This window comes from Phyllostomus hastatus, unplaced genomic scaffold (assembly GCF_019186645.2).
Source record: "Phyllostomus hastatus isolate PE091 unplaced genomic scaffold, TTU_PhHast_1.1 phas_contig_150, whole genome shotgun sequence".
NCBI lineage: Eukaryota > Metazoa > Chordata > Mammalia > Chiroptera > Phyllostomidae > Phyllostomus > Phyllostomus hastatus.
In genome coordinates this window covers 12,964,258-12,975,128 of record NW_025333611.1, presented here as the reverse complement: position 1 = coordinate 12,975,128, position 10,871 = coordinate 12,964,258, and the positions used below count along the sequence as shown (strand labels likewise).

Genomic DNA, 10,871 nt, shown 5'->3' with positions numbered 1-10,871 from the left:
AGACGTCGGTCTCGCGAGATCTCGAGCTTTTGTACTCTTCGGACTCTCAAATGAGTACTCTGTAAAACCCGTATTTGTGCGTATCACGTCCCATTACCCGAGGTTAAAAACTCCAAAGCAACGCCGTCCAAGAGAAACATAATGTCAGCCGTAGGTGTCATTTAAAATAGTCCAGTAACCATATTATGACAATAGAAACAGGTAAGATTACTTTTGCAATATTTTATTTAACCCAATATATCCAGCATATTAATTCGCCATAAGAAAAAAGTAAAGTTTAAAATCTGTTAGGGACATCACACGTGCTCAGACTTGCCACATTTCAAGTGCTTAAGAGCCACAGGCAACTAATAGGTATCATGCTGTGTAGGGCTGCTCTAGTGACATACCTTTTACTTTTAAAACCACTTTACTTTTGCTTTAAAAACCACTGACGACGCAGTTCTGGCCTGACTGGCCTAAGTACGATGTCTGAAGCTTAGGATGTTGGCTTCCTTCAAGGTACCCGTTCCCCGTTCCCTCCTCAACCTGGCATTCATCTCGCCTATGAGGTTGTACCTAAGAATTAGTAACTTAAGCCCATTTTCCGGGGCCCTCCAGCTTCACCTGTCTCACCTATAACTCTCTACCTCCTCCTACCTTGTTCGCTGCTGCCTACCCCCAACCTGGATTTAATTGCAGTTGCAACCAATCCCAGAAATATAATCGAATCACCCAGTCTGGAATTTTCTAATGAAGCATATCAAGGAAAGAGGACTTGAATCTTTGTAAATTTAAGAAGAGAGATTTATTTGGGCCCATCTGAAGACATTGTGTGAGAGCAGAGTTCAGGGATGTTTATATAAGTAGGAGGACAAAGAAAAATACAGCTGTGCATAAGCTGTTTTAGTTAGTTATATATATTCAAGGATTAGTAGGTTTATGTCAGGTGGAGAGAATATGCAGATAAGGCAGGGCCGTCAAGCACCTGGAGTCCTGAGTTGTAGGAAGGGTTCTCAAAGCAATTATTTTTACACATTTTTACGATGTAGAAAGAACAGGCACTGAGTGCCTTCTATAATCATTTATCTTTTTTTTTAATACAATCCATTCCATGAAAGCTTTCTTCCTTTTTAAAAAAAGATTTTATTTATTTATTTTTAGAGAAGGAAGGGAGGGAGAAAGAGAGAGAGAAACATCAATGTGCAGTTGCTGGGGGCTGTGGCCTGCAACCCAGGCATGTGCTCTGACTGGGAATCGAACCTGCGATGCTTTGGTTCGCAGTCTGCGCTCAATCCACTGAGCTATGCCAGCCAGGGATTAATCATTTATCTTTTTAATCAGAGCTATTGGAAAATATATGTGGCTAGTCCCAGGGAAGTCTTGGTGAGGAATTTACTGTGTTGCCTTGGTTACTGATCAAGTTCCAGCAGCAGTTTAGACACATTTTCCTTTCTCAAGTCCCAGTAAGGTTAGCTGCCACATGGACATGCTTCACTCGTTACCCCCACGGAAAGAAGAATGTGTCTGCTTGATAAATACCTTCCCCTTCTTCCTCTAGCAACCCCCTCAAAAGATGTCTTGGCCCCCAAATAATTCTTCTCTTTTGTTAATATCTCCATTGCCCCATCCTTCTTCCTATATAAACCTTTTGAATGCTGGTGTAGTTGTTAGGTGGGATGCCACCCGATTCATGAATCAGTAAATAAAGCCAATTAGATCTTCACATTTACTCAGCTGAATTTTCATTTTTAGTCCCACCTATTCTGGTCATTTTAAAAACTTGTGTAAAAATAACATGTATTCCTTTTAAAACATAAAAGTGAAAATAGCTAAAACATTTTTGCCTCAATAAGATAGCCTATTTTAATGTCTATTTTTTTCTTATCAAGAATTTGCAGTGCCTAGAGTTTAGGAATATAAATATTAATTTTGATTCTACAGGGCAATAGATAAAGGAATAAAGTGTCAGAGAATAGCCTGAAAGTGAGTAGTCTGTGAATCACCCACACTTAGTTTTTATCTCTTTAAAACAATTACTGAAATTGCTTGGAAGTGCTGAGGTGTATTAAGTTCAAACCACCAGGCACAAGCTCCTCTCCCAGAGGAATCATAAAATGTGCTGGACAAGAGGGTAGAATCTTTTGTAAAGTTTGGGTTCCTCCCTGGAGGATTGATTCTGAAGAGGATTTAAGGAAGCAGTTCTGGATGGGTCGGAGTTTGTAAATCGGGATTAGGATACATTGGGGTTGATTAGGATCTGCGTGCCCTTGTGAAGGGAGGGTGATGTAACAATTGGGTACCCCACTAATTGTTTTTGGAAGAACAAAGTAGGTCTGAAGCATCATTAATAAGAAAACAATGGTCACTCAGCGGGGAGGTGATTATGGCATTTTCAGTTACTGAATGACCTTGGGAGACAGTGCTCCCTGTTGGTAAGGGGAAGACTTACCCCTAGGGAGGTATAAACCTTGCAGCCCAAAACCTTAGGAGATAGAGGATCCCCACTTGGAAGTTGTAGGTGTTGCACAGATTTGGTTTCAAGAATGAACACTTTTGTGTGCCCATGCTATGATATGGAGCTGAGACATGTAGAAGGTGGTACAAGGGAAAAATAAGGGGAGGGGGATTAAAAACAAGGGATTAAAAGAAAAAGGACAGGGAAGAGGTAATAAAGATATGCGTGGTTGTTTTGTTCTCTTCACTTTCTTGAGCTAGGATCCTTTCTTCTTGATGCATTAACCTGCATTCAGTAATTGTTCACCGAATGGATCATTCCATCAGTTTTGGTCCTGAAGTCCCAGGGAGGAGGCCAATGAGCTGCCATATTTTGAGAACCATTTCTATGCCAGTCCCTATTAAATGATAGACTTTTTAAGGAAGCCTGAATTATGTATTCATGAGGATCATCATCTTGTTCCTAAGCCAGAGATTCCTGTTGCCATACTAGAAACAGCCTCCTTGCCTGAAATGTTGAGGAAAGGCCTTCAGTTAGGGACTAATCTGTCCATTCTTAATTACAATCATAATAGAATGACTCAAATATTGATCTTTGATCTATCTGTACTTATGTTTTTTCTTAGTTTTTCATTCTGCTCTGGTAGTGTCCTTTAAACTTAATATGGGTTGTTTCCCCCACCTGACGATGTATTTTTTCAGCTGTAATGTATCCATGTTTCCTCAGTTACTTTCCTGAAGACTACCATTCCTTTATTCCAGGATGCCTCTTTGTTTTTATCTCAACTGGTCTATTTACTCTCTGGACGAAGAGTTGATTAGTCGAAGACTTTAGGAAAACAGTTCTGTTACCAATTACTTTTTTGAACCTCACAATCATTTCATTTAAGAACGTGTTAGCCCCTCAAGTGTCATAGGAGAAAAAAAAACTGTATCCTGATATCATAATCATCATCACAATTATTTGTAATTGTAGACCATATTCACTCCTCTGCTACCTGTGTGGGGAGCAAATTAAAAAAAAAAAACCCTAAAAGTTAATTTTTAAGGTGTCAGGAGGTTTGATTACCGCCCCCCGCTCCCCCGCTCCCAAAGACACAAGCTATAATCTAGGCACTAGGTTATAAGGCTCTAGGGAAAAAATTTTCGGGGCGGAACCCAAGTAGTTTAGGTTCCTCCCATTGGTTCTTTCGGGGAGCCTCCGTCCCATTCCGGTCCCGCCTCCTGGGCGAATCAGCCAATAGGGATGTGAGTTGTCTTTCAAACACCTGGCCGGGCCGGGCGCTACAGCAGGAGGCTGTGGCGTGGTAATTTGGTTGCTGATCCTAAAGTGGGTGACTCCAGAGGTTGCGAGTGGTTGGGTGGGAATGGGGGTTCTGGCCAGGAAAAAGGCATATCGAGGGCTGGGGGCAGGAGGCCGGGAACTGGGAGCCGGTATCAAGGGGCTGCGTTGGGGGGCCGGGGATCTGGGGCGCGGCTCCGATGGCCCGGGACTCGGGGTGGGTGGGTGGGTCAGGGTCAGGGGATTTGGAGGAGGTGGGGCGAGGACCGCGTGCCCGGGGCTTGGGCTTGCCGAGTCGGGGTGAGCTGCGGCTTTGGGCTGCATCGCGATCCCCGACCGTTCGGTTCTGATGAGTACCAGTGTCTGCAGACTCCAAACCGCCAACTCCTATGGAATTTAGAGTCTGGCACCTCTTTCAAAAGTTAAGAGCTGGATTAAGTGCCCGTTGGCACAAGCTCGGGCTTCCCTCTGCTTAATGTAAAGTTCGGTCTGTGCTACACCTTAGATTCTCTGGTCTTTCCCACCCCCAGGGTCTAATATGTATTTCACACCCCTAGTTAATACAGAATGGCTACTGTGATCTTTGTGGATAAGGAAAACGGAGAACCGGGCACCCGTGTTACTCCTAAGGACCGGCTGAAGCTGGGGTCCCGGCCTTGTAAGTATACAGGCTGCAATCAGATACACAGGTATTGTGGATCAATTGTGGATGTGCCCCGGAGCCTAGGGAGCCATTTAGTGTACTTTCTGTGGGCAGTTGGAGTCGAGTTTGCCGAATACAGGCATACCTTTTATTGCACTTCGCAGACGTTGCATTTTTTTACAAATTAAGGGCAAGACCAAGCAGCAGCAGGATTGTGACTCACTTTGTACTTGCTCAGTTGCCTTGGTCTACAATTGAACCTGCAATATCTCTGAGGTGTGCCTGTACTGCCATTACAACGTGCTTGTTATGAGTCTTGCCTGTTCAGTATTTGAATGAAATTGACAATTGCCATGCCATGGTCAAAAATGGGGGTTGAGTTTGCAGTGAGAATTAGGCCAAGTTGATACAGTCAGCCCTCAAGTTGCACAGATGTGTTATTGCCCAAATAATCTTACTTTTTTTTTTTTTTAAGCAGTCAAAGCTTTAGATGGGAGATCTCAGGTTTCAACAACACATGTTGGCAAAATGTTTGATGCTCCACCAGCTTTACCTAAGGCTCCCAGAAAGGCTTTGGGAACTGTCAACAGGGCCTCAGAAAAGTCAGTGAAGAGTAATGGACCTCTCAAGCAGAAACAGACAACCTTCTCTGCTAAAAAGGTAAGTATTGTCTATAAAGACACTAAGTTTGAACACTTTAGCACTTTGACTCTTAAAATGACTTGGCATCCTCTCTGGCTTTCTTCCCAGTGAGTAGGGCAAATATAGACCAGCAAACAGATTGGCAGAAGAGAATCATACTGTTTTTGTGAGCTTCCTCTGTACTCGGAGATCAGAAGCCTCTGAATCAGCTGGTGAATATTTTTGCCTCACCTGCCCTTAATGTCTTGAAGCAGATTGGCTGGTAGTACAGGCTTACTTACCTCAGAGATATTGAAGGTTGGGTTCCAGGCCACAGGCCACCATAAAACAAGTATTGCCATAAAGCAAGTCCTTTTTTTTGGAGGGTCTCGCTTTCAGATTGTTAAAACAAAACTATGAAGTGCATTAAAGTGAATGTGATAAAATGAAGTATGTCTGTATCTACTTACATATACAGGAAGTGCTTTGCATATAATAGCTCAGGTGCTGCCATCCTCCACCCCACCTCCCAGAGCAAGCACCAGCCCACTTAGGTGCTGATTTGTTAGCACCGCAACCTCTGTGTTTGTGTACTAGCTAGTGAGCTAGCATTATAGGTCAGTGCATCCCAGGCTGAGAAACATGACTTGAGTGTGCGGATTGACACTTGATTTGAATGATTTTTTGTTTAATGTGTATTAAGAAACAGCAATAGATTAAAGTAACATTGAAGGAAACATGGAAAAATCATACTTCCAAAAGCCAAAAATGGCATTTAGGATTAGCTTGTATTCTGGCCGACTCAGGGTCCTTTCCTCCTCTGTTAGGCTGAGTGATTGCGTTAATTACCTCCACTCTGCATTCTTGATGGCTCAGGCTGACAGGAACTAATACTGAAATTTTGGACTTAACTTTTGAGCCTCGATACTAGAATTGCTTGTTGAATTGTATTTGTATGTAATCACAGAACTAAGGATGAAAAAAATAAATAAAAAAAGGAGATAAGGATCAGGGTTCTTTGAAGTCAGCTTGAAATTGAAAAAGTTTTAGAATGCAGTGAAGCCTTCACATCTTTTTTTTGTAAAAAAGAATTTATTGATTTTAGGGAGTGAGAGGAAGAAAGAGAGAGAAACATCGATTTGTTGTTCCACTTATTTATGCGTTCACTGCTTGCTTCTTGTATGTGCCCTGACTGGAGATCAAACCCGCAACCTTCGTGTATCAGTATGATGCTCTAGCCAACCGAGCTCGAAGAAGTCCTCTCACTGACTCCTATTTTCTTGGCTTGTTTTAGGTGACCGAGAAGACTGTCAAAGGAAAAAACTCTGCTCCTGCCTCAGAGGACACCTATCCAGAAATAGAGAAGTTCTTTCCCTTCAACCCTCTAGGTAGTATCCTTTGGTGTTACAGAAATGCTTGGGCCTTGAATTTCTCTTAGAATCCATTTCAGCTGTAACTTGCTGTGGATACGAATATGACACATGACCCGAAGCTGTAACGAGGCTGTCTGAATCTGGGCTGCTTTGAACAGACACACTTGTTAGTAGGTATATTTGTAAGGCACCATCCTGGGTCAGAAGGGGAATTGGGGCAGCGATGTGGAGAACGTTTTCCCTCCCAGGGGGGAGAGGATGTGCTCACTAACCTTGAACAAGTCAGTCTGCAGTGGACAGCCCTAGTAAGTTTGTTAGAAAGCGGGCTTTGTGGCAAATTAAACAACGCCTGAAAACGTCACATAGCCAGTGAAGGCATGATTTTTTTTACTCCTTCAACCTGCTACATGTATCTGAAACGTTTTTTATTATAGAACCAGGTTTTTAGCTTTAATTTACTCATATTTGAGGAGAGGCTACTGTATGCCAGACCCTGCCCTGATTTGCTCACGATTTGGAGGCTCTGAATTTGTCCAGTTCTGAACAAGTCATCTCACTGTGATGGTGAGCAGGCAGAAAAACAGGGCCCGTTAGGGGGAACCGGACCTAGCCTGGAACAGCAGGGAAACTTTCACAAAGTGACACAAAGTGGAGTCTTGAAAGCTCTAAGGAGACAGGTCGGTGAAGAGGAGGATGGGTAAGGCCAGAGCGTTCGTTGTACACAGAAGTGTGTGCAAAGATCCTGAGGTGGGCCAAAGGCCTGGTGCAGCTCTGGGGAACCGAAAGCAGAGTGGAGGACGAGACGGGTGAAGCGGTGGGAGCAAATCAAGCAGGGCCTTCTCGCTTTCTCAGCTGGGTTTTTTGCCCTCTCACCCAACGGGCGTTTGGCATTGTACTAGCACACATCCCGGCTGTTTGTGGCTCTTCTACATTGCAGACAATTCTGCACTCAGTATTCTGGAAGTTACAGTGTTGTGAGTTTGTGAGTATACCCAGTGAGGAAACTTCAGGGACGCTGGGTGATGACACTCTGAGAGCCTCCGTGCTAATGGTTACCATTCAGACGTTAAGGAAATGAGGAAGGCTTAGGCCAGGAAGGAGGGCTCCCGAGTGCTGTGTTTCAGGAAAGAGGCATGGCCGAGTTGTCCTTTAAAATGGGAGCATAAATTACTGAAGCCACCTCCTGCTTCCCCCCCTGCTCTCTAGCTGCAGCTATTTGAAAACTCTAATCTTTATCAGAAACACAGTGGGTGCCTGCTTTAAATTGGGGGGTGTGTGTGCCCAAGTGAGAGCACGTTTGATAATTGGCCACTTGTGGTTAGTTTAACTTCGATCTGGATCTTTGTTTTCCTTTGATAATGTGACTGTTTTTAAGAGATCTTAGTGCATAAAGGAAATTAGCCCTTTTATGTCTCAGACTTGCTTCCTCCTGAGTCTTTTGTCTGTTTCTGGTTTCCTTCGAATCCCGTGTTGTAAATGAAGTAGTCTCTGCCATTCGGTTTTCTTTTGACCTCTGGGCTTTACCAGGCTTCAGAAGGATCAGATACGTTCCTAGTATTTAGGCTTCAGAGAACTTTCACGCTTGCTGGCGTATCTGGACAATGCTTTAACTCTTTTTGTTCTTATCTTCTGGGAAAATGGTTAACCTCCTCGTAAAGAGGAAAGATTCAGTATTTAAATCCTATTTTGTTACTGTCAAGAAAAACCAGTTTTAAATAACACAGACGGTGGTTCTCAAATTTTTGTTCAATCACTCTTTTCCACACTTAAAAATGAAGGAGGACTCCCGTTGTATGTTTTGTTTATATTTCCTGTGTTAGAAATTAAAATGGAGATATTTAAAATTATTAATTGGTTAAAAAATAATAAACATATTGTGTTCATATAAATAACTTTATAAAATAACTTTTCCAAAACAGAAAAAGCTTATTGAAAAGATTGGCATGTCTTTATATTTTTGAAAATTTGCTTTATTTGGCTTAATCTGAGACAGCTGGGTTCTCCTCTGACGTCTGCGTTCAGTGCGTCGCATCTGTTTCAGTTAAAGTACACGCAGAAAATCTGGCCTCATGCAGGTATCTAGTTCAGAAAGGAGGAAGCGTTTAGTAGTCTTTTCCGATAAGTGTAGTTTTCTTAGATACTACATTAAAATTCAATCCGTGGCTGTTTCTGAACGGACAGCATGGAATCTGAAACCATGGCACTGAACATTTTGTGCTGTGGCAGTAAAATGACTGGGTCTCCTGTGAACTTCAATGTATTTTATCCTTTCGTTCACCATGCACTGGTCATTGAGGAATACTGGTTTCTTGAGAAAAGCAGATTCACCACATATTGAAATGCTTCATTATGCTGCAGCAAAAGCGGTTCTTTGATCACCGATCTTTTCAGAAAAGTCTTAAGTATGATGCAGCTGTCAAACTAATGACCGTAGATAAGTTTTCCAAAGTTCTAGAAATTGTGCATTCTAGAAATGCACAATTTTTCTTGAAATTGTGCATTTTATCATTGGCAACACACACTGTTTTCCCCGAAGGGATAGACTTCTTTCTTTCCTCTGAGAAAATGGGCAACCCTCATCTGACTCTGAGTGACCCCAGTTTGTCTTTCAGTTCTTTCGGCTGAATTGCGCTGGGAAAAAGGCCTCTAGTTTAGCTTGCAAATCAGGCAGTCGTCCAAACCCTTTTTCTTTGAGATCACCATCATACCTTAGTGTGCAGCAGAGTGCTTTCTGGCACACTTACTTTCTTATACTGAATATTACAGAGATACACCCTGAAAGATTAAGAGCTAAAAAAATAAATGCTTTTCACTGTGCTTAAAACTAGCATTTTTTAAAGAGATTTTATTTATTCATCTTTAGAGAGAGAGAAAGGGGGGAGAAAGCGAGGGAGAGAAACATCAGTGTGTGGTTGCCTCTTGTGCACCCGCTACTGGGGGCCTGGTCTGAAACCCACACATGTGCCCTGACTGGGAATCGAACTGGCAACCCTTTGGTTCAGAGGCTGATACTCAATCCACTGAGCCATGCTAGTCAGGGCAAAACTGGCATTTTTTTACTGCAGGCGAATGGTAGGGAGGAGCACAGCGTATTGCCCCTTGCCGTGATCTGTGCTAAGGCACGCTGCTTTACCCACCGTTGCTTCTGTGCCGTCGCTGCTCATGTCAGCACAGTGGGAAACGGTGTTAATGTTACTAGAGAAACAGTTTTGACCTCGTGGGCCCGCTGACGGGGGCTCAGGCTCCCGGGAGTCCACCGACCAGACTGAGAACTGCTGTCCTGACAAAATCCCTTCTGTGCGTGGCAGACTTTGAGAGCTTCGACCTGCCTGAAGAGCACCAGATCGCCCAGCTGCCCTTGAGCGGAGTGCCTCTCATGATCCTCGAGGAGGAGAGGAAACTCGAACGGCTGCTACACTTCGGCCCCCCTTCGCCTCTGAAGATGCCCTCTCCACCGTGGGCGTCCGGTAAGTGCACAAGGGCCCTTCTGGCAGGGCCGAGAGCAGTCAGCGCCAGGACACGTGCATCACCCTGGGGACGGCTCTGTGCAAGGTTGGCCTGCCAGCGAGTTCTGTCCTTCAAACTTCAGGATGAGGTTTCGGAACAGTAAACACTATTCTCAGTTGGTACTGCTTTTTGGCTCCAAATGCCCGGGTGAAATCAAGTCATTCTGGAACCCAGACAGCCTTAGCTCCAGCAAAACGAGGTGGAACTTAGCATGTAGCTTCATAGGTTACAGGTTGAGGTATAATAAACTTGCTTGAAAGGGGAATTCCAAGTCACATCCAGAGCTTGTTCAGGATCAAGGCATCTATACAACAGCACAGAATGACAAAACCTTACTGTACGGTGTTTGAGGTCTGGTTCGAGGTGGTGCTGAGAGGCCCTCATCAGTGTTTTCTGTTTGTTCTGATGAGATAACTTCCACTGTTTCATAATTTAAAGTTTGTAGTTTACATTAGTGGTATTGTTGGCTCTTACTGGTGTGTAGGTGGGGCAGGGATTCATCAGATAAGGGAAAAACAACTGATGATTAAAAATGACAGCTAATGTCTGTGTGGGGGTGGGCAGTGAATCAAGGGTTTGCAGACACTGAAGAAGAAATTCCTCTTTTCTAGATCCGCTGCAGTCTCCCTCAAGCATTCTGTCGACTCTGGACGTTGAACTGCCGCCCGTGTGCTATGACGTAGAGGTTTAGTTTCTTAGTGCTTTCCAGTTTGTGTGTATGTATTAATAGTTCGTGTTAATAAAGCAATTCCTTGACAGACTCTTAACATTGCGGTTGATATTTGTAATTTGCTTAAAACTATAAAAACGAGTATCATTAGAAGTGTTAATAGATAAGAATCCATAATCTGACAATAGAAGTTTGTCTGATTTGAAAAATATACCATAAAACCCTTTGATTTGTTTTAACAGCTTATGTTAGAAGCTGCACTCTTTTCCCTGAGACACATCCCCTCGATGTGTACTTGGTTGCTTTTCTGTGGCCGATAACTGGTGACCTTTGTTAGAT

General features: G+C 43.4%; 1 protein-coding gene across 5 annotated transcripts; it reads left to right on the top strand.

The window, feature by feature from the left end:
* The first annotated feature begins 78 nt into the window (after nucleotides 1–78).
* Nucleotides 79–10,629, top strand: PTTG1 (PTTG1 regulator of sister chromatid separation, securin). Of its 5 annotated transcripts, none has more exons than XM_045826633.1 (6): nucleotides 79–201; nucleotides 4,276–4,376; nucleotides 4,840–5,021; nucleotides 6,277–6,370; nucleotides 9,664–9,822; nucleotides 10,474–10,629. In XM_045826633.1, the coding sequence occupies exons 2-6, from the start codon at nucleotides 4,286–4,288 to the stop codon at nucleotides 10,551–10,553; spliced, it is 606 nt and encodes a 201-aa protein (XP_045682589.1). In that variant the 5' UTR covers nucleotides 79–201; nucleotides 4,276–4,285; the 3' UTR covers nucleotides 10,554–10,629. The 5 variants fall into 5 exon arrangements, with proteins under 5 accessions (XP_045682589.1, XP_045682570.1, XP_045682581.1 ...); XM_045826614.1 differs by having other exon boundaries at nucleotides 4,837–5,021; XM_045826625.1 differs by lacking the exon at nucleotides 79–201 and adding an exon at nucleotides 3,698–3,766.
* Nucleotides 10,630–10,871: the final 242 nt, after the last annotated feature.